Source organism: Neopsephotus bourkii, unplaced genomic scaffold (assembly GCF_033783945.1).
Source record: "Neopsephotus bourkii isolate Nb327-2 ecotype Australia unplaced genomic scaffold, CSIRO-AGI_Nbou_v1 NB_1154, whole genome shotgun sequence".
Classification (NCBI taxonomy): Eukaryota; Metazoa; Chordata; class Aves; order Psittaciformes; family Psittacidae; genus Neopsephotus; species Neopsephotus bourkii.
The window spans coordinates 1,632,004-1,655,784 of record NW_026901640.1 but is presented as its reverse complement, the minus strand read 5'-3'; the positions used below and the strand labels follow the sequence as shown (position 1 = coordinate 1,655,784).

The 23,781-nt window shown below is 44.5% G+C and overlaps 1 protein-coding gene across 3 annotated transcripts in view; it reads left to right on the top strand.

Annotated features, from left to right (window-relative positions):
• Window positions 1-23,781, top strand: part of AATF (apoptosis antagonizing transcription factor) — a 48,495-nt gene that overhangs the window by 18,592 nt on the left and 6,122 nt on the right. For 2 of the 3 annotated variants that reach the window (XM_061363380.1, XM_061363378.1), the window contains exons 8-11: window positions 47-130; window positions 10,097-10,164; window positions 11,590-11,670; window positions 14,945-15,016. In XM_061363380.1, coding sequence (XP_061219364.1) covers window positions 47-130; window positions 10,097-10,164; window positions 11,590-11,670; window positions 14,945-15,016 — 305 coding nt within the window. Of the gene's footprint in view, window positions 1-46; window positions 131-10,096; window positions 10,165-11,589; window positions 11,671-14,944; window positions 15,017-17,825; window positions 18,250-23,781 lie in introns of those variants that run through there. The other variant, XM_061363379.1, reaches the window with a different exon arrangement.

Sequence of the window (23,781 nt, the reverse complement as noted above, 5' to 3'; positions counted from 1 at the left end):
AGAATTACACACACATGAGCTTTCAGTATTTCCTTTGTGCTTCTAGGAAGTCCTCCCCGAGTCAGAGTCCAACAGGCACCTGAAGGACATAGATGAGGAGATATTTGATGATGATGACTTTTATCACCAGGTAGGTGATGGTAAATCTGTGTTGAAATTACGGCTCCAGTTGGCTTTTAATACTTACGGAGCTAATGTGGTTGGTTCTGTGCTCTGCATTTCTCTTACCAGTGAAACTCAGTTACTCTTCTAACACCTGGAATCTCTGTAGATACCTCAGAGGACCTCACTCACAACTTTTGATACAGGGCTGCATGAGCTTAAGGTTGCACTGTGGATGGAAACTTACTGCTGTACTTGAGTGAGTCAGGGCCTCAGGATAAGGTCTATGTTCTTGCTGGTGAATGTGGCTATACCAGAGAAAAATGACTGAAGTCTCTAAAGGTGACTGTTCTCTGTGGGTAGAGTCCTATTATGAAAAACGAGTCTAGTAGATCCTCAAGAGCACCTGAGTTACTCTCAACTCAACCTAAATCATCTACCTACTGAATGAAGAAGCTGCAAGGACTTTTCTTGGTATTGTGCCAGCTTGGATTTAGGCCAGTTACTCTTTTTATTTGCAAAATTCCTAGAAACAAGGAATGTGCACCCAGTGCATGGAGGCTGCAGCTTAGGGAAACCTCGTGTTTGTGCTTCATTTAAGAAATGAGAATGCCGCCTTATGCAATACGCAGATGGCCATATATTGAGGAGTCTGATTTGCTGTAAGTCCTTCCCCTCTGCACAAAAACCAATTTTATTCTGATCATCCACAGAAAGCTTTAACTTCAGGACTAAACAAGTACCATTATTGCATCAGATAGGCTGAATTTTCTGATCTGAATAGCATTAAAGTGGCTAGGAAAGTGTTAGGGCAGTGGAAGAGTGCTGCTGCCACGTGCCTGTGCTCTGATAACTGATTTAACCAGAAGCAGTTGGATAGTTCTAAAATTTCGGGTTTCATGTACAGAGCCAGGACTAAAGGTGAATAAAAGATTTATTAAATTGCTAATTCTTACCTGTGTTTTACAGAAGGGAAATACAGGGAACTCTAATGTTGCTGTTTTTTTCCCTTCCAACAAGGTTTTCAACACATTTCCAACCTTATTGTCCAAGACAAATATTTGCAGTAGATCTCACCTAGTGCAGAATTAGGACCATGTGAATACTTAATGTTTGTGAGGGATGTACTCAAGGCAGCCTGCCTCAGAGCCAGGACTCTATACAGAGCCAGCTCTTCTCCAGGCTGTGTATTTACAATAGGAGCATCTGTGCGGGCACTGCTGTCAATTGAGGAGCATCTCTTGGGCAGGTGAAGGTGCTGGGTTCATCTGTGAAGGCTCTGAGTGCTTGTCTTGTGGTCATCAGTGGTTGAAGAGGCCAGATCTGTAAAGCAGGGAGATAATACTGAGGTGGAATTTGGGGTCCAGGTGGACCCAGAAGCCCAGCTTTGGGGGCCACCATAAGAACACTGAATGAATGAAGTTTTTTTAACAAAACTGTGGTCAAGGAGAAACAACTGCGATTGGCAGCCTGTGGACCTGTGCAGGGGAGGTGCTTATTGGCCATGAAATGTTAAATTTGTACAAGAAAAGCAGCAATAGATGAATGGCCCATCTTCCCTTCTAATAACTTTAACTTCGATGCATCGTGATTTCAGAAATATGAGTAGTCCCAGCTTAGCTTTTCCCCTCACTGGTTAATTGGGGTGCTGGGGTTAATCTAAATTAAAACTTAAACTAATAGAGGTCATTGAGGGAAGAGAATCACCTGAGTAAAACAAATGGGGCTGCCAGGCACAACTGTATCTTGGCCATTTCCCAAGAGGGAAGTGGCAGCAAATTGGAGTTGTTTCAGCATTCGGTAGAGGTGAAGGATGGGTGACACTGGTTTAATGTACGGCACCTCCGGAAGCGTTCCAGATTGCATTCCTTGCTGTACCAACTGCTGCCTCGCGCGCACAGCGACTGGGAGCAGGACCAGCCAACAACATCTGGCAGCACAGCAAGGAATGGGTGCAACCTTCAACACCCCATGGACTCTAAATATGGTGCTTAGGCTGGTGGAGGCTTTAATCACTTACCACTCTTTGGCAGCGGGTTACGACAGCTTATCCGAACCTCGTACATCACGCACAGACATCTGCTGAGCCGCGAGGCAGCCACACATTCATTTTCCTTTCTTGCTTGTTGGGGTTTTTTTATATCCCACCCTCCCTTCTCTTCCACTGTTTTTCTCTCCTCCCATCCCCAATATGCTTCTTGGGAGAGGTGATCTGTAAAGATTACTGCTTCGCTGTGTGCAAGTAATAGTGGGGATGCCAGCCCCTTGCCAGGCAGCGTGCGGCACCTGTGCCGCCGACCTGGTTAATGTCTTCTGTTGAGTGGGATTTGGCAGAGATTGGAGCTGAAGCCGATTCAGTGATAAGGCTAAAGAAGACTGCTGTATAGTTCCTGTCACCTCCCAGTTAAATTTGTTTCATAAAGGGCTTTCCTTTATTTGTCAAGGTGCTAAACTGAAGCTGAACATTGCACTCAGAGAGGGTATAGTGCGTTACGATAGAGCGCTGACAATGCAGTGTGTTTTCTCTCAGATGGGTTGTAACTGGGCAGCACTTTTGTGTGTGTGGATGTCCAAGTATAAAACACTAAAAGGGACCTGGTTCTTCAGGAGTAATCAGTAGCAATGTCTCTAGTTGCTGGAGCTGAGGTTGCTCAGGAGCTCTGACCTCTGGGCATTATGCTCATTGCAGAGTGCGTGTGTACACTTCAGTGGGTGCTTTTTTCCTTGTATTTGCATTTAGATCCAGAGTTTTTTTAGTATGACTTTCATTTTTCTAAGTAACATTTGTTAATGATCAGTTTATTTTGAATACTGCTTAAGGTTTAGCAAACATCCAGATAAAGGAGGACATTGGAAACCAACTCCTGTATATTTCAGTGGGAAATCAAGTAAAACTGAAGGAGAGCTGATGAACGTGCTCAAGTTACCAATAATGGAATAAGCAGCTTCACCATTTTGTTACAGATTATCATAAAAAAATGCTTTAATAAATCTGTTTTTCCTGTGGAAAACCAGTTTTCTTGTCCAGGTCTTGGTATTCAGTGGAGTTCACTGTGTGGGGCTGGTGGAATTCTGTGGCAGTTCAGTTTAACTCTGTTGTGTCTGTCCATCCCATTTTGCCTTTTCTCATCTTCCTCACTTGTTTTATAAGCAGTTATAATTTTTATTGTGGTGGCCCATGGTAAATAGTAATGTGAAGCTGAGCTGAATAATGCAGGGGAGATACTGTCACCGGGGTTGCACTGGCTGGGAATAGTGAAACTGTGTCAGTGGATCCTCATTCCTGCCAGCAGTGAGAGGCTCGACTGCTTCCTTTCCTTCTAAACTCTCCATCATACATGGTTTTAAGGGAAGAAAAAGGCTTTTTATTTTTACAAGTCATGTTTATGTAGAATTCATTAGAGCTGATATTGCAGCATTAAGACTTAAAATTCCAGCCTGCTACCAGAGAGCTGCTGGTCTGACATGCAACAGTGGAGATTTTATTATTAGGTTGAAATACTCCTCTAGTAAAGGAGAGAGTGGAAATTGGTTTATTCCCAACAGGAATTAGGTTAGTGTTCATATGCTAAGCGTTCCACTGGTAGCAGCTCTTCCCAGAACAAATGTTCATCATTGATGGCAGCAGGTACGCCTAAGAATTAGGAAAATACATAATCCCTTTTTTCCTCTGCTCTCCTGCTCCCTCCTCTCCCTAATTTTGGGTACATTGTATGTCACTGCATTCTGTACCAACCCACGGTCACCAGTGTTGTCTGTGATCACCACGACTTCAGCAGCTGAGTTGGAAGCAAGCTGGGGAATGTTCAAGGAAGTGCTGGAGACTTCAGAGGATGGCAGCAGTTTGCCAGGCAGGGTTGCCAGTAGCTCCCAGAGGGTTGTCATACGTTGCAGTGAGCTGGGGTTTGTTCCCAAGGTGTGCATCAGTAGCAAGAAGAGGTTTTTTCCTTTCCTTATCTATACCCTCATTACTTAGGGAAGGAGTTAATCCTGGAGAAAATGTTGTTGAATTGTGGGACTTGCAGCTTTGCTGTTATGAAGTGGCAGTGTGTGTGCCTGCCCACCTCTTGCAGAGTCTGTGACCGGCATGATTTTTATAAGTGAGCAGGAAATCTCACTAACTTCCTTTTTCCTAGCTCAGCATCCCAACTGCCTGCTGTAATTGGAGTAACCACAAGCTTGCAACCCTGAATCTCTTGTTAAAATGCTTCTAGCTCAGTTCGTTTCTCTTCTGAGTTGTATTTGTGTCTAAACCACAGTGTGGCGTTTTAAAACCACCTGAGGGGATAAACTTAAACTCATGTCCCAAGCAAGAGTTGGCCTAAAGCAGTTTCTGGGACACGAACTGGTTTTCTCTTTCAGGTATTTGATAATGCCCTAAACAAGTAATTACTAATGCAGTGAACTATTAGAAGTCGATAATGGTGAGGAATAGAGAGAAGAGTGGCTTTGTGACAAGCTGGTTTACCTTAATTAAACTGGTGAGTGATTAATATGGACAGTTGATCTCGTGGCTTTAATGAGATGCATTTAGAGTTTTGTCTGAAGAAGAGATGTCTTGAACCATCCCACAGGTTAATGGCAATACAATACTCTTATCATAGGCATGTATCTTTAAAATGGCTGGGTAGATGGTTAATAACACGTTTTAACGCTTGATTTGAAACTTCTCTTAATGGGTTATGAGAAAATATGCAAGTCAATGCCTATTCTGTACAAAACTCAACCTCGAGAAAAGGCTTTCTAAAAGGAGATTGTCCAGTGGTTTCATCTCGTATTTTTGGTTTTTACATTATAAATAATGGCAGAAAGTGGTTGAAGGAGATTGAAAGATAATATTTGAGCTGCATCTGAATTTTCTCTGGTGTTGGTAGAAATCCAGTTCGTGTTATGGTCCTGTGGGGTGGGAGCTTGAAGGAGGAGAAGAAACAGCTTGTTTCTACATCTGGGCAGGACATGGTGTAAAATGTGTGCTGGGTGAGTCCTGGGCTATAGCACCTTGTCGTAATTGATGCTGGTTTACCTAATTGTATGGTGTATAAATACGAAAAATAGGAAAAAATGGATGTCTCCAAAGGAGAAACAAACAAACAAAAGTACTGAAATCATACTGCTAAAACACAGCTTTGTCAACTTTGTGTTGAGGAAAGAGGAAAAGCATTTGGGGTTTGCAGTCTTCTTTCTTGGACTCAACAAGTTGTACTTATCTTCTCCCTTGCTCTTTCCTACAGTGATTTTGTTAGAAAAGACCTGCTTTTTAACCTGTTTTAAAAGATGATTTAACAACAGCACATTTCTTCAGTGTGTGACATGTCATGTTGTGGTTCTGTGAAGCAGGGTGAAGGTAATTTGTCTGAGCTTTTGAAGGATCTTAAGGTCCTTTCCAACCCTAACTATTCTATGATTCCGTGTTAGTGGAATGCCATTAGTAGTCCTTGGCACCATAGTAATTGTTTACTGTCTCTAGGAACAAACACACATTCAGCTGGAGTAGTGCTCAGAAGCAATTGAGCAATACTTTGGAGTTCCTCACTAGTAAAGAGAGTAATTTTTAGCCAGGGCATGACAGAGTGTTCTGTTAAAGGTAAGCAGCTGAAGTCTGCCTTTCTCCCATTTTTCTCATTGTTTCACAGTCCACAAGTATAGAATCTTTGTGTGATTCTGCTGCTTTAGCAGGTGACCAAGATGTTAGAAGCCATACGAGTATCTGCTTGTCTGTTGTTTTCCACAGTTGCTTTAACCTGAGCATTGTCAGACCCTTGTTTGATATGATTATCAGCACAGAGAGCCTGATGGGCCTAGTTTTGACTCCTCTGTCGTGCAGCTCAGCTCTTCTCATACCTGAGCTGACGAGTTTAAAGGCAGCAGTGCCACTTGCAAGGCAGAGCAGGTACCTTTGATGCACTGTAGCAGGAATGACCTGTACCTTTCCTGGCTTTTCTGAAGGTCTGAATAACATCAAAGTGTTCCTTTTGTTCTGATTGTATTCCTAAGCTTTGTAAACTCGACTGTTTCCTGTGATAATACTGTAGATGAACTTTTGTGAGGTTTTAATCTGAATTGATCTGTAAGGTCTAAGAAGAGGGAGTCTTTTGTCACCAGGCTTATTTCAGCTATATTTAGCTCTTTGTCTCAACTGGAAATTCTTAGGGGTCTGCAAATCAGAAAGGTCAGCAACTGTAGTATTAGAAACACTGATAGATAGTGCATGAAAATGAGACCTAACCTCTAAGATGAAAATTGACCTCTAAAATGAGAAATGAATCTCTATTACCCTTGAACAACACCCTGATGGCATTTCTAAATCCCTCTAATTTTGTACAATGTACTTTGTGTGCATCTCTTTAACCAGCACAGACAGGAGTCCTTTTAAGGTGAAGTCTTTAGAAATGCACCCGTCATGGGCTCCAGTGTCAATTTAACAACGCCTTTGGTGTCAGCAGAGGTGGGTGGGCACTAACCACTGCTGGAGCTCTCACCTTTGGACATGGTTTGTGGGAGCACTGCCTTGCTCTCTGCTAGTGGTGCAGATTTAAAGCTCTCTCACATGCTCAGGACACAGGAGACAGTCAGTTCCCATCTGCTCCCGGCCCTCCTTATACATGGCTTGTGGTCCTTGACAAACCACACAATCTCTGTGTGCTTTCCTCTGCTCATGTGGTTGGTAGTCCCTGGTTTTGGAGTCTGGTTGGGTTGGGTTTAACAGCAAAGCTTTGTTGAGGTCAGAAATGCATGTGCAGGAGTGCTCTTGTCATCGGCGCTTCATTCCAAAGACACATCAACTCATATTAACAACTTTCTTTTGCTTACCATTGTCCACTGTGCACATAGTTTGTCCTCCTGCTTCCAGCTTTTGGTAGGAGCAGCTTGGGGTTGAGTTGCAGGCTGCTGGATGTGCTTGCACTTCATTCCAGTAGGCAGTTCTGTTTGCTTACATGGGAGACTGAGCTTAAGGCTTTTGAAGTTCAGGGAAGATGTGAAGAGGTGAAGGGGAGAAAGCAAAAAAGGATATGTTTCAAATCAAAGCCTTTTGATGCTGAAATTGCCTAACTCAAACTCTTGTCTTCACACATCAGGGCTTAATGCTGATAATGATTTACTTACACTTCCTAGTTAATAATTAGACATTGGGAGACACCATATATCACTCCTAATGGAATATATGGGGTCTGATGAGAGTTTTCCGTTTTGACTAATAAATTTTAACCAGAATCGCCAAGCTTAATGAAATATTACCACTTCGGAAGGGTTTTAAGTCTTGTGCTGTGAAAACAGTGTTGCTTTATTCAGTAAATGAATTTATCATTCCCTCTGTATCCTGAGCCCGAGCTGGCTCTGGAGCATGGGCTGAATGCAAGACTCCGAACTAGAAAGTGGAAAAACTAATCAAATCCTTAAAGACCAAAGGCAGCGAGGCAGGTCTAGACTGACTTTTTCAGTGGTAGCCTCTGGCTACATCCACTTCTATGTTAGTAACCATTGTTAGCATGATTTATAACTTTAGCTTTAAGACATACGCTATTTAGATGTAATAAGATGCTTCGCAGCTTTTATTTCTGCTTCCTAATTTCCCTCTTGTTCCTGCTCTGTTTCATTTACCCCCATCCTCTTTGTCTCCCTCTGCTCTCCCCAGCAGCATCCCCAGTCCTGCAGTTGATGCTGTGCTGAAGGAGCACTTCACTGTCAGCACCAAGGTCAACCAAACTGCCTCAGCTAATGGCTGATGGGCTGGTGGCCTGGTTAGGGCAGAGAAGACCACTGTGTGCAGGGCTGTCTCCTACTGCTGCACAAAGCTTTTCCCTTCTAATTCTGTGCATGGAGAAGAGGATATGCCCCCCAGCAAATAGGGATCCCTGCTAAGCAGGGCACAGGTCAGCTCCATGTCCTTCCGCTCCATCATGGGAAACACTGCCATGCCAAAAGGAGAATGATTCTGTTCAACAGGATGCTGCCCCCTTCCCAGGCACAGCACGAGCAACCCGCCCTGAAGATGCATCTTGTTCTGAGCAGTGTGACCATAGCTGTGAAATCATGGCAGCGCTCCTTAGCCTACCCAGCTCTGGGTTTGGTGGGTCCAAGTCCTGCTGAAAATGCCTTGCTGCTTCATTCTCTAAGAGCATAGGATGTCTGTGCACTGTCTTCTTATGCCTTAGTCTCTGCTGTTACTGCTCAGTGGGTTTTGCTGTGCATTGTGCCAAGGAAGCAAGGTAACAGGGGACAGTAAACACACTCTATTGCTGGTACAGGAAGAAACCACTAAACCCCTGCTGCACCATTTCTTGCTGCTGTTAAAACCCTCCCTCCCACCTTGCTTTTGACAGAATATTGACTAGGAACCAAGATCCCATTTCTGCTTAGCCTTAAGGGCAGCTGTTTACAGAGTGGCGGTGTTACACAGGTTTACTGTGTCGTATGTCTGTGTAACACTGGATTTGGATCTTGTATTTAGCTGCCAGGAGTGACTGTGATGAAGTGGGAGAGATAAACTGATAGATTGTGTGCCAGAAAGATGTTGGGAATCAGTCAGATAAACAGGGCAGAGAAGTAGCTTGCTGTTTTCTAGTGATAATAAACCAGTGGCCTCTCTTCCTGGGATGTTTAAAAGTAATTGCTGCAGTCAGAATCTCAAAAAATAAGCAGCTAGAAACAGAGTCATAGCAGGTTTTTAGTTATGATTGAATCCCTTTTTTTTGGTAATAGAATGTGTGTCATGAAGAACAGGAAAGATGTGGACTGGTGTAATAAATACAGTCTCCTAAAATGATACCCATCTACCTTTATGGCAGTTTTCTTCTGGGGGGTGCAGACCTTTCCTCTTCTTTACTTCAGTAGTACTTAAGTGATCAGAAACCACAGGAATCAGTGAGTTTCTCATGCAGCAATGAGCCTGGGACAGCTTTTGGCCTCAGCTGTGCTCAGTGGAGCAGCATAGGGTGGAGGAAAAGCACTTTTCCTCCGTTCTTCTCTAGCATTTATGTGTAATTGCCTGGACTGTGGTTTGCAGGAGGGTCTGGTTTGGGTTCTGAGCTGCGGCAGTAACTTCCATAGTCGGTGAAATGTCAGCCTCAATAAAGCAGTCTGTGCCTCTTGGTTTTGGAAGGTTTATTTCTGTTCTCTGTGTTAATATGCTGCCTGATACTCAAGGCACAGCACGTACAATTTACAGTGAGTGGTGATAAACATACAGCACCGGTCAAGTATCCAAAAAGACTGTTCACAATATTCTTTGGCTGCAGGAAGCAAAAAATACAAACCCCAACCCTCAGGACATGAAAGAAATAGAAGAGTCTGCTTGAGTGTTCCTGCTCTAGCTGTAAAAGTTATTTTGCTGTGCTGTTCCTTGGAGCGAGCATTACTGCCCAGAAATGCTTGACTTCTGTCTGGTGAAGTGTTTCACTTTCCCCCTGCCCTCCCCATTCAAAGTGTGGGGCAGAGGTCTTGCTGCAGATCTGCCTGCCTTGTATCTCTTGCCCATGAGAGTTGTATACACAACAGATTGTGAACTTTTAGGTCTGTTTAATCCTTCCAAAGCCCAAGGAACAGCACCAGCCTTGAAAACACAAGCTGAGGCTCAGCTGCTCACATCCCTCCAAGCTTGTCACACATTTGCCCTCTGTGGGATTGTGCATTTTGCTCTGGTCTCCTGGGACTAGCAGTTACCCAACGGCTGGACCATCTGACAGCCCATGGGGAAGCTTTGCAGTGACCCCCAGGGACTCCACTCTATACTACTCCTATATCCATTTGAAATTATATGCAGAAACTCTTTGTAGTGGCCTTTGGTGTTATGCTCCAGTCATATATGCTGTGGGGACCTTTTTGGGTGAGGGTGATGATCTACAGTAACCTAAACTTTTAGTATCGCCATCAGCTTTTTCATGCAGAGGAAACGTTTCAAGAAGTGAGGCATCCAGGTCTTTGAGAAACCTGTGAGCCTGTGTGCATTAACATGTCTTTTCTGTGCTTTTCAATGGGATTGTTGTCTTTCTTCTAGCTCCTTCGAGAATTCATAGAACGGAAAACCACTTCACTGGACCCCAATGACCAGGTGGCGATGGGCAGGTAAGTAGCAAGTTGTCTGTAACATCAGTAGCTTCACCCCAGCACTGCATTCCAGTCCAGAACTAATGTGGGTTTCTAGTCCCATTCATTGTAGAGGGTCACATTTGGAATGACTGCAGAAAGCATCATCTGGGGGTAAGAAACTGCATAACAAATAATTAAACTAGTATGACATCAGTTGGGAAAGTCATCCTCTGTAACATATATGGATCACAGTGACTCCAAGTTTGCCAGACTTTGAGCTGTGCCCTGGTTTCTCTGTGATCCCCTGAAGATAATTCCAGTTGTGAAAGGCTTGTTCCAGACATTGGGTGTTTCTGTCTCTCAGTGGTTCATGCAGTATAAATGGGATCCATAGAAGGGTGTCTTAACCCACCCTAGTGAGGGGGAGCTAGACAAAGCGACTGCCTGCTGCTGAAATTGGGCCTGTTCTCATTACAAGCTCTCACTTGTCATTGTTTTAGAGGAGCAAACCTTCTGTCATGAGCTCAGTTAAAGCAGTTCCTGTCTCTGCTCTCTCCCTGCTGTAAGATACTATCTAGTTAAACCAATATCAAGGAGTGTTTCCTGGATGCAGAATTAAATACAATTCCATGCAGGGAAACTATTTCTGTTAAATTCTTTAGTTAGAAAAGAATCTTCCAAATACCTCTTAATGAACAGGGTACGTTTAAATAGCCATGGGCTTTAATTTAAAGTAGTAGAAAAGCAGAGGAAGGCTGGAGTAGGGCTCTCCACTGCAAAAGTGCTATGGGGTATATGTATGGGGAGGGGAAGAAAATGCATTAGGAAATTTTGTGATGGTGAAATAACTTTTATCCTTGTAAAATATTACCCAAATTTCAGTGCAATGTGTCAAATTTATTTTGTGTATGTCTGGAATATTATGGAAAGCTCTTCACTATAATTTAACATGATATAGACAAAATTACATTTAAGTGGTGATTACATTGTACATTTATCTGACTTTACAATAAAATAGATTACAGTAATTAAGATTATATTAAGATTGCAGTAATTGGATTTTGCTAGATTTTTTCCCCTGATGTCGAGTTTTCATTGTATAAATCAGGTAAAATGATGCTCATTCCTGTGAAGAAATATTTATAACTGGTAGAAGTTTGTCCCTTCTGAAAACTTCTTTGGTTTAATGAAGTTCTGTCTGAGAAGTTGGGCTTCCCCTTCTCAATATAGGCTGGGATCAGACAGCACTTTCTCAGAGTGTTATTGCCTTTTTTTGGCACGTTGTTTATATGCCCTGTCTGTGGAGTGAAGCAGCTTCACAGGCATTTGGAGTTTCACACTTGTTTTCCTGAGGTTCTGATCTCTTTCACTTGTGTAAATGCAATAGGCAGCTGAGCTGGGAAGAATGCTCATTCTCCTGGTGGCTCTTCAGTTGTGTAAGTGTGCTTTTGCATTCCACAGGCAGTGGCTGGCCATCCAGAAGTTACGAAGCAAAATAAAGAAGAAAGTGGACAGAAAAGCCAGTAAAGGGAGGAGAATCAGGTGGGTGCCAGCTTTTGCAAGCAAACAGTTATGATTTTGCCAAATAAAGTCTTGACTGCACTGGGTTGGCTCTAGGGTGCATTGAGAGGCTTCCTCATGCCTATTAGGGCAAGATGTCATGCTCTGGGATATCCACTGGGGCATCTTAATGTTCTTTGAGCCTAGAATAAGGGCTTGGTTGGATGCAGCTTGTGAGCATTGCCCAGATTAGTCCTGGCAAGAGTGTTAAGTGGTCTCAGAAAACACTGGATAGAAGTGTTTTCATCTGGGGCCATAATTCCCAGTGAAAGCCAATAAACGCCTCTTGTGCAATATATATTTAGCTGATTGAACTGTGGGTAGCAGCTCTAGGGGAAGATGTATAGAAACACCTCAGTGAGTAGATGCCTGTTTTCCACTGACTGTCAGCTGGAATTTGGGGACTAATTTCTCTTTAATGTCTAAGTCACATCACAGCTTTCTTTAGCTTCAGCTTATTTCACATCCTGACTCCTGGATCACTCATTTGGGTCGAATTCTCCCCTTATGTTTCCAGTGGAAGACTCTTTCATGTGATAGGGTGGGAAGGGAAGCAGTCTGGAGAGGATAGGTTGGGCTTTTTTCCCATCTTTGCAGAGCAGATGCATGAGTCTCCCTGAGTTTAGCATGACTGCATGATTTGTGGTGGAGGAGGTGTCTATGGCAGGGAGGCAGCAGAAAAGCTGCATCGCTTCCTGCAAAACCCGCAACATTAACCATCCTTTTGTGAGTAAACTATAAATCCTGAGTTTAGATGGCATCTGATAGAAAGTCAGTGGAGTCAGTCTGGGTCAGGCCTGGCATAGCAATTTTTAAGATAGATGTCATAAGATAATTTATTGAAAGAGGGAAGAGCTACTTTGTTGGCCTGAAAAGCCTATAATTATTGACTATCAATATTCTTTTCTGTCAGTATCACGCATAATTGGATATATTCATGATTCAGTCAAAACTACTGACAACATCACACAACTGAGTCAGACTCGTAAACCTCCAGGAATAATGGGGAAGTCTCTCATTGTGTGCAATCTGTGTGCTTCAGCATTCCTGAGAGATGGCCCTCTGGCCAAGTCAATTGCCTCTTAGATCTTAGGGGCCTTTTTTTTTTTTCTTCTTTAAATAAAAGTTACACTGACCCTGCAGGGAAAATATCAATAACAGAAAAAAGTGCCATTGTCTGTGTTTAGGATTAACATGCAGTTAAGCTCCAGCATCTCTTCAGTATGGTTCACTAAAGCCTAAAGTAGGTTCTTCCACTGAGAGACTCCGTGTCACCCCAGGCAGATCACTTATCCTCTATTCTTCCTTTTCCTTCACCAAAACTGGAGCAGCAGTGCTTAGATTTGGTTTCATGAACGGCTTGGAGATCCTGGAGAGCAAAGTATTAATACTAAGTTTCCTCTGTCTCCATAATGCTTCCTTTTTGTTTCTTCCTTCATAATTCTTCCTTTCTGTTTAGAAGTCCTTTAGCAAACCTTCAACATTAGAGCATGTTTGGATGAGATGTGCTAATTTATTAGGGTCTGAGGATCTTCAGATACTTTGAAAAGCAGCTGGTGTTCCACTTGCCACGAGCACCTGCCCCTCCATGGACAGGGAAACTGGGGTGCTAAGAGGGGAAGGGAGCTCATCTAAAAACTCCAGTTGAGCTTAGGAAACCTAGTGCCTGGAACTCTGCTGTCCTTCACTAGGACTTGCCTTTTCTTGCAGTAGACATGGAGGAGTGATGTGTGCACCCTATTTTTCATGTCAGTGATTCCTGATCCTGTGCTGCTGCAGCATGGGATGTCTTCCTTTGAATGAAATTAAATAGTTCAGAGCTGCTTGACTGGGGTTTGTAAAGTGCTTGTTTAAAGAAACGTGCCATTAATGAGTTCTGGGCAGACAAACTCATGTCAGAGAATTCATCTGAGCTGCCAGGCCCCTTTGCCACTCTGCTGTCCCTGTATAAGCATTGATCTCTATGAACCCATCATACGATAATGTCTCATAAGCAAACTATTTGATAGTCCAGCCTGTTGACCTGGGGTTTGTTTCAGAACTGGCCCTACACAGCTATGTCTGTCCCCTGACTCCATCATCACAGTCAGACCAGGGCAGTTCCCTCCATTAACAGTGACAAAGACTTGATTGTGCAGAGAAGCCCTTGTGTAAGGGTGAGTGTGTGCTGTGCCTGAAGAGCCATTCTGAAATAGTCTGGTGAGCTAAAAATCCCCTTGAGGGAATGTTCCTGCATAAGCAAACAGAAGGGAGTGCAGAGGTGGCAGAGTGGAAAGGTGATTCTGGGCAAATGCTTGTGAATCCTTTTGCCTGCTATTTGTCAAGCTCTAAAAATAGCAGCAGCTTGGATAAAACATTTCAGACCTGGGTGGGCAGTATTGTAGTGTACACCAAAAGCCACTGCTTTGGAATCCCCTGCCTGTACACGCCAGGGCTTCAAGCCACCTTTTTATTCCGAGTTTTTCAGTCCTCTGTTAAATTTTATGCCAAGTCCTTGACTATAAGTCATGAAATCCACTGCAGGTTCCTTTCCTAGCCCAGTGCTGGGAGCAGGAAGGGGAGCCAGTACCTGAAGGTGCATTACAGCTTGCAGAAATGGTTTGGTGAATCAGATGCAGCACTGTCTCACATCTCTTCTTTGTGCAGGTCTTTCTCCTTTGCTTCTTTTTACATGCTCCATTTATAAGTTATTCAGGGTAAGACTTCCCAGCCATGGGTATGGCTCACAGAGTGGGCTTTTGATATCCTTTAAGGCCCTAGATACCACAGAGCAAGGAAGAAAGTGATAGCAGATGGATGCTCAAGAAGATCTGATGCTCTAATGCTTCTGCTGCCTGCAGTGGGCTCTTTGGGCACAAACTGCAGAAGGTGATTAAGATGCCAGCTGAAGGGAAGGCTGAAAACAAGTTCTTGTTTCTTTGTCTCTTGAGTTTTCAGGGTTGTCTGTTCTGGGAGCCTGATTAGGTACTTGCACACAATTAATGGATGCTGTCTGTCCTCTTTCTAGCTGTGATAAAAAGGGATTTGTTTGCCATTCAGTTCATTGTATCACCTGATTGTTCTTGTGTCCATGTTAGAAGACAGGAAGAGAAGGAAAAGGAGGGGGAATTGCCAGTTACAACTACAGACTCATTAGATACCAGTCACTGGGAAAGCCAGTGCTTTGCATCTCAGGGGCTGGTATGCTTCTACTCAAGCAGCAACATTTCATTAATAGTTACTAATGTGCTGTCTGCTTATTTCCTGCACTATTCAGGTATCATGTCCATAGCAAGCTGGTGAGCTTCATGGCACCTATTGACCACTGTACAATGAATGATGATGCCAGGTGAGTAATAGATTAATTATGTTTCTCAAATGGCTTCATGACAGCATGATATTGACCTGTTCTTCAGTCTGTCGCCCCCTCCATTTCTTCTTATCAGTTAACCATTTGTCACTGGCATCATAGCCTGGGTGTCTTGGTCACATCTGCCCAGGCGTTCTGGCTGAGCTTTCACTCTGTAATTACTGTGACACCAAACAAGAACTTTCCATAAATCTCAGTAGCTACGTTTTGATTCCTGGTTCAGAACTCCTCTGATTTTGTAATCTCATTTTGGGGAATTACTTTGGAAATAGACAACTAGGTTATATGATCTCTTCAGGTATAACCAAAAGTTACAGAGAGCTTGTCTTCTAACAGAAACAGCAACTGCTTTAGATGTGTTTAGTTTGCTTTTCCTTAGAGCAGTTATTGACTGAAATAGTTCAGTCAAGAAACACTCAAGACCTAAATGTTGCTTTTGTTTGTGTCTATTTAAAGAGCAAGGAATTCTGTTGGAAGACTACACTGTTTTAATGTGCTCATTAGTAAAGCAAATATCAATGAAATTTTGTGCATGGTTACTAGGTAGCTTTTCTCCATCTACACCCATTTTTCTTTGGTATTACATTTTTAAACTGAAGCTGGAAATGCCAAGCATTTTGTGGGAAGGAGGTGGGATAATTTTTCCAGTGAATGGATGTAGAAAGCTTGAGAAACATCTTTCCCCTGGGTTGCAGAACATGCTTGTGCTTTGTGAGAGAGAGAGAGATGTCATCTGTCTGTTTGTGAAATGACAACCACATACCTGCTGGTTTTAGGCTGTTGCCTTTTGGGGTATTGCACAGGCTTCTGGATGAGAGCTCTCCAGTAAGCTGGCACTAAGATGTTTTATAGTTATAATATGACCTGTGCTGTTTCATCATGAATCTTTCTCATAGTTCTTTACTCTTTACTTATTTTTTTCAAGTGAGAAAACTGCTCTGATTCCTGAATAGTGTCTAAATCCTCTTGCCATGAAAATAAATGTGGTGCATATATGGGGTGAAAGCTGTGCCTCCAGCCATTTAAAGTGGTCAGTTTTTCCACTCCCTTACCTGGATTATAGGAAGAGAGGGACAGAAGTGGCTTGAGCACTGTGAGATTAGATAACACTGTGTACACTGTATATCACACTGTCCTGCAGGTTAAGCAGGTAGCTCCATCCCCAGAAGGAAGGCACACTTAGCTTGTAATGACATGTACACAGGGGGGGAGGAAGGTGAAAAAACCCCAGTGAGACTGATCCTAATAATGTAGTAGTTACACCACGTTTGCTGTCCCCAGAGGTGACATTGCCTCCTCCTTCACAGTCCACTGCATTCACTTGTGTTCCAAAAGTTGCATAGAAAATGCATTCTGTAAGCCAGAATCCTCCAGCAAACGTGAAGCGCATCGAAGCAGCTGGGACGGTGGAGTTGTTGTGCACAGCAGCCTCCTTGGGCCTCAGTTACACTTCATCTGCCTGCCATCTTCATAACCCTTATCTTAACTCCTCTCAGGAGGCACCTTGAGTCCACCACGAACCGCACGAAGCCTGCCTGACCCTCAGAAGCTATTACAGCTAATAGGATGCCATCTACGTTCTGCTGTGTCGACACAGTTATCATTGTGGTAGGGACAGAGTGGTTGACATTTGGTTTACTGAAAATGTCTCCTGGGGGTTCTCTCCACGTCGAGCGGGTTATTACAGCGCTTGCATGCTTTACAGAGTCTTCGGTGGCAGCAGCTGCTGCTGCTTATTGTCTGACTGCAGGAACTTAGTTCTTACATTAAGTTTATTAGTCACTTTGGAGGCCCGCCATACTTCCTCCTAATGGCATTTCAGTCACTCATCTCCTGATGCTGGTTTATCCAGCTGCAGTGAGACTGTCAGTTGATGTGTTCTCACACCAGCCAGTGTGCCTGAGGGTCACATCCTGTGGGCAGCTGTGTCCCCTTCTGCCAAGATCAGGTTTTCAAGCAAACCCTGGACCCGCAAGGGGCAACGCTGGAATCAAGCGGGCAGGTTCTGTTTCTAGTTCTGCCAGTGGCTTTGTGGATGACCTTGAGCAGGTTGTTCTGTGTTTCTGGGGCTCTGATTCCTCTTCTGTGCAGCAGAGCTCTGCTGTTGAGAAGCGCCTGTCAAAAACAGTTGTTTAGTAATAGTAGTATTTCATTTTTTAACCTGTATAGGAAAGCTTTAGTTCTAGATACACAAATAGAAGCCTAAGCTTCCCTCACTGTGTGCCCAAATGCCTGCTGCTTACCTGTAACACAAAGAACATGCCTTACCTTTGCTATTGCAGGCATTACAGTCTTCCTTACACAGTTTCTCTGCAGCTTCCTCCTTACATGATGTGCTTTAGCATGTTTAGTACTAATGTTGAGCTTAAATTTCCCTCTGTTGTAATTTAGGTCTGGTAGGAACAGATTCTTGCCTCTTTGCAGCCGCACTTCCACATTTGGGCATTCATGCTCTGCACAAGGAAAACCTAGGTGCTACTTAACTTTAGCTTTCTTCCTTTCCTCCCTGCTTTACACCATTTGTGTTTGCATCCAGACATGAAGCATACTCAAACTCCTGGAGTGGCCAGTGTCTGAAATGAAGCCTCTGTAGGTGTTTGGTTCAACTATCCCAAAATGAAGACACTTGCAGCTATCAGTCATTTTTTAAATCACAGCCACTCTCTAGGGGTCACTTCACATCTCTGTTTAAAATGCCTCTGCACTTGCCATGGGCCATAATACCTCTGTAGCAGCACACAATATATAGACAAGGCAAGAAGAATTCAACATCTGCTTTAAAGTGCAGGTGAATTAAAAAGAAAGGACCAGGCCTGTATGCGTGAGAGGGAAGCATTAATGAGAACAGCTTCCTTTGTGAGAGAAAAAGATAATTTTATTGTTTGCAAGTGTGAATTACTAGATTGAAAATGCAGGTGTACACTTCACAGGATGTGATCATGCTCTGAGCCATTTCCTTTCTTTTTCTAGTCAGGCACTGTAAAGGCACGACCCCAAAACACATACACATCTGAACAACGGGGTTTTCTGTTGTGGTGTGAGAAGTTTTAGTGTGTCAGTGAGCTACATACAGAGAAGGGCTGTAGAAACAGAGCTGGCAAAACATTCCCTTTGAATGAAGGGAGATTCCTGGGAAGTGCCAGTAAATGCCAATGCAGATGCGGGTGGGCAGAAGCTGTGGGGCTAGCAAAGAGCGGTGTCATTCTGGTTCTTCCTTGGCTGTGCCAAGTCCTCACACCTCCTGATGAGCACACAAGTCCTTTGTCACTGGGGCAAAAGCAGAAGGGTGTTGTCTTGCTTTGCTTGCTGCATGTGGGATACCCAGGATCATTTCACAGTGCTGCTGGCTGGAGAAACAAAGAGCAGATATGTGTGAGGAGAAGCAGCCTGAGCACGGCATGGAGAAGAGGATGAGCAGTCACTCCAGAATTGTTTCACAGCCTGAATTTGAGAAGGGAAATGTCCACGCACAATAACTGCCTTTGTCAACATCACTGCCACGTTCTTTCTTATTCTTGCTGCTGGTTGGAATAATAGCATTCATGCAGGCAATTAATCTTCCACTTGCCAGTTTTTCATGCACCCTACACATGGGCATGGCTGTTTAACCTTGTGCTCACATATATTATGTTGTAATGTGTGGGACACTGGTGGCCTCGAGCCCTCCTCTGTTTTAACCCCTCTTTGGTAGTATTTTAAAACATGCACTGGGAAGTGATTTTTATGGTTATCTCAGGGTATGTGTTTGTAGAATTAAATACAGTTGTTGTGCTCTTGGGCCAAGGTTTTTGTAATTGGGCCAAGATCATCACTGTGTAAATGGAGCTACCCTAAGACAAGGAACCTGGAGGCAAAGGCTTGAGTGTAAGTGCACTGTGGTGATTGTCCAGAGGGGGCTGGTGTCTTGGGCAGGAGTTACCCAGGATTAGAACAGGGTTGATCTCTCTTTGGTGGTGATTTCACCTGAGTTTGAGGGTGGCTTCCCTTGAAATCCTTTTTTCCCATCTTCATGACCTGTGATACTTCACTGATCCCATTGCTCCAGGGGGTCTGGTGTAATCTTTAACACAATCATCCTTCAGTATCACCATGTATAGCAGAGTTGGGAAGATTCCAGCCTTTTCTGGTTTATGCTTTGGGAAATGAGGCACAGATCAGTCACAGCCTGTATCTCCAAAGGTATTTGGGTCCAGAAATCCATGAGTCAAGAGCCTCAGTGACTTGCCAAAGGTGACACAGCAGGTCTGGGCTAGAGCTGTAGTTAAACCAGATCTTGTGAGCCTTCAGCTGGCCAAGCTTGGAACAGCCTCATGTTTTCAGAGGCCCAGATATCTGCATTCACAGCTCCTGTGCTGGGTAGTTGTATTTCTTTGTGGGCAAGCTGAGGGTAGAGATTCCCACTGAAGGAACACATAGAGAATCTTTTCAGCACACGTAGAGGTGCTGTATCTGCAGGAGTGCACCCTGTGAACAGCCTGGTTGTGGCAAGGTCAGGTAAAGTGTCTCTTCCTGGGATGAGCTGTGGGGGGGTTTTGGTTTTGTTCTGCTTCTCTGTCAGCTTTGATACATAGATCCTCAGATCTCTGCACTGTACCTGTGTGTGAAACAGAGACTGAACACAGACACTTTAAAAGGTGCAATATCAAATCACTGCTAAGTCAGGTGAGCATCGTTATTTCACCTCTGGAGGACAGTTACTTGCAGGAGAGACACCCTTTAAGGACACAGATGTTTGGTCCAAACACCTTTATCTCCCACGAGGACTCGGGTTATTCTGACAGGTAAAACAAGATTGTGCAAATACACAAGTGATCTAATCAGCTGAAACAACAGCAATATTTTAACTGGCGCTACCTTTTAACAGCATCATTAAGGGCTCTCATTACTCTTTTATTAGAGGCTCACTCTATTTCTTATCAGATTACAGAATGAACATAACTCATGGCACTGATTTGATCTCTTGTTAAAGAGGATTACAGCTTTGCATTAACTTGGATTGACACGGTTTATAATTTGCTGTTGATACACATGCTGGCGGTGTCACATGTTTGACCCCCTCCCCACAGCACCGCCGAGGAAAAGGACACCCATACATCATCATTAAAGATGGCACCAGTGCAGGAATGGGAGGGAAAAGGAGGCTTTTCTGCAGTAAAGTCAGGCAGGACAAAAGAGACGTGTTCTCAAGTGCAAGCTGGAATTCAGGACAGGATTTATAACTGGGTGAAGAGGGGGGAGAATATATCAAGCTTTTAGTGAGGTTGCTTTTTGCCTCAGCAAATGGGCCTTCATTATGGAGGAGGACTTTGCATCTCTTATGAGCCAGATTAGGGGGAAGAAGTTGGCTATAATGGGACTGCGTCAGACCATGCATTTCTACCACAATGTGAAGCCCTTCCAGGAGCTGGGGAAATCTCCCCTGCTCTTCCCAGACCTCTCCACACTGGGATTGTCACCAGTTCATGAACTGGTCCCTGCCCTCAAGGCAGCACTGGTCATACACCACGAGCTGATGGTGTAGCTTGGCCAGGTAGCCTGTGTGCCTGTGGTGGCACTTCCCTTACTGTCCCTGGTTTGTGGGAGCCCCAGGCAACTGGGGCTTCAAGACAGGGCTGTGTGCCAGTGTTGTGGCTCCCTTCTTCCAGCTCCCATGTACTGCCCATGCCTTGTCTCTCCACACCTGCTGTAGCAGGCTTTGTGTTTCAGGAATCAGTGCCTGAAATCCCACAGCCAAGTGCAAGGACTTAAACCCCTGAATCCACAGGGGCCATCCCATTGGCCTCAGGTCACACTTGATAGAAGAGCATCAAGCCACTCTTGTTCTTGCACGAGCAGGCCAGTGCCTGCTGGGAAGCTGAGTTAAGACACAGATTATCCAGCTGCCAGCAAGGTTTGGATTAGAGCATTTCCCTTGGATTCAGGCAGGATGTTGTGTATTTTCCCCATCAGCATTCTCGCTCTTGGACTTAGTGCAGTTGCTTTGTCACAGTGTCTCTTTCTGCAAGCAGAGGGGGGTACGTAGTAGGAAATCCTGGTATTAAAAGATTAGTTTACTTATATGACATAAGAGTTTAATATAAAAAAAAAATAAAAGGAAAGGTTGGTGAGATACCAGCCTTGAACTTAGCTCACTTTGTACTTTGGGTATTAAAACACCATGAGACTAGATTAATGGAGGAATTTGGGCTCTGGGATTGTCAATCTAGTGCATTCACCACGACAGAAGTCCCTGAAAGGAAACCAAGCTCTCATTTCTGGAACAACTAAACCAGCAGCTTCTGGGACCGTGTTGGTGAAGAAGAGTTATTCTAAGTTTCTGTAGACCCAGCCTGGATCATGGGTTACCCTGCTTTGTATTGGCTTTGTTTTGGGAAAGAAAGGGAGTAGTGCTAACGTGGAGGGCCATTTCTGAGTGTGCAGTGCTCTGAGCTTTGAGGGGAAGCTGTTATTCCTGGCATGAGGGTGAGCTTCCTGCCTGGGCACTGTGGCCTCTGGAAGAGCCCCCTGGAATGGCCGGGACCCCCTTGAGGGATGTGTGGGCTCTCTTAGGGAGGTGACGTGTAGCCTGCTGCACAGCCTGAGTTCACTCAGGGACAGTGCATGGGGAGACGCAGCCTTAGACCTGAGCTCTGCTGGGAACCAAGAAAAACCCACTGTTGTCCTGTGAAACTCAACCTGCTTGGCTTGACTGTAGGTCCTGAGGCACCATGGCCTCGGTATCATTCTGCCCTTTGTGTATCACTGTTTGGTGGATTTTACCCCCCTAACCTTTGGCTTTGCCTTAGGAGTCAGCTCATGTAGATGCAGTTAAGGATCCCATATCGCTTTTAGCCACAGTTGTTAGAAAGGCTGGCATTTGAATGAGGAGCTGTTGTATGTTTTGAGGCTGCAGTAGTGAAGTGGGGTATGTGACCCTGGCTAATGCCAGTGGGCTGAAATCATCGTGTCCCAACATTTGATGTTTGACATCCCATGTAAGACGACAGGCGCCTCTGTTATGGAAATTTCCTTTTTAAAGGGGAAAAAAATAACCTGTTAAGAGCTGCAAGATGATTTGTCATCCTCCCTTTGTGAGACAATTTGTCTTCTCCTGCATCAAATCTGTTATAAAACAGGCAAGCTGTGAAAGAGGGAAATCATCCTAGGAATATGGGATGTTAAGGTACACAAAGAATGGTCCCCTCAATGTGCCTATGTGCACATCAGCGCAGGGCACTTCACGTGCAGCATTACAGTGGCTGCTCTGCTCAAATACCCATCTAAAAACAAAGAGTGGGAAGGCAACGTTTTATGGGTTTCATGGGGAAATGAAGGCTGCTGGAAGGCATGCCAGGGGAGCAGCCTTCTGCACGTCCCTGCGTTTTGCTGCTTCTGCAGCCACTTCTCCACACCTTTTACGCTTTGTGCTGTAAAAGCTCAGATGAAAATGTGAATGCTGAATGCTGTTAGGATCAAAATCAGGATGAGAGAGGTCCCAAGCTCAGGGCTGGTCAGTAAGCAGATGACTGTGTGCTGGTGTAAGGGAGATGGCAGGTCTGAACCTTGGGTCTGGTTAAGTTTAGGGTGCGGTACCTTGAGCAGCATCTCCATCCTCTCCTCCCTGCCCCGTCCCTAGATGCAGCCTCACAAAGTGTGCAGAGTCCCTTTGTTTAGGGCAGGAACTAGCTCTCTGAAGTACTTATAAATCTCATGCCTGCTCTCAGGAGACAAACCAGAGGTCACATGTCACCTGTCATAATTTAAAGCCGTGGGGCTAAAAGCATTTGCACACACTTGGAGGACCCGATCCCGACCTGCCTGAGCGAGGGGGAATTGCGGCAGACCTGTCTGCATCTCCTTCAAGCGCCGGGCACGGTGATGGGAGCCGTCTGGCTGCGTAATTTATAGCTGGAGTTGCACGCTCCGGGTTTGGGCCGTGCTGGGAAGGGAGTGAGAGAGTGCCATCTCGTGGGCCTGCATCCCGGCCGGCACCGTGTCACTGCGCTCGGCTCTGCCAGTCAGGCCCCTGCCTCTCAATGACAAGGGTGTTTGAATTCTCCTTCAGTGATTGCTGCTGCTTGTTTTGCTCTGCATCATCGACCTTACCATGGGTTTGTTGCTGGGGAAATAGAGGAGCAGGGAATGCATGTTGGAAAGCGTGTGGATATGGAGCCAGATCCACACCCCACTCATGTTGATGTAGGGTAATGCTTTTTGACTAGGAATTGAAAAATAAGGGGCTTCAGCTTGTTTCATCTTCCTGGGAACCTGCTCTGCTTGCTGGGCACCTGATCATCTGAATCTCATACCACTGGCTGGAAGAGTTCTTAGGATACAGACAGAAAGTTTTCCAAGGAAGTGATCCACAGCCAGCTTCAGTTTTCATCTGAGGTCTGTGTTTCATCCCCCCTTTCTTCAGGGGGATTCATGTTCTATCTTTCTATCTTTTGTGAATTAAAAACTCATTGTTCCCAGTGGAGGGTGTCAGGGGGAATGGAGTAGGTACAGTTCAGTATTGCTTGTGGCATATTCTAAATTATCCTCTTAATTTGGGGCCTGCAAGAAGTAAAAGGTACATGGGGAAAGGCACAGAAACCTGCTGGAGGGCATTTTTAGTAAACCAGCACAGCAGTGACTCAGGCAGTGATGTTGTATTAATAACACTTGGAAAAAACCCACCAGAAATGGATTTTTTCTCCTTAATATTGTTCTTCTGCTCATTTCCAGAACTATATTTAAACCCAAGAAGTAAACTGGCTGTAATT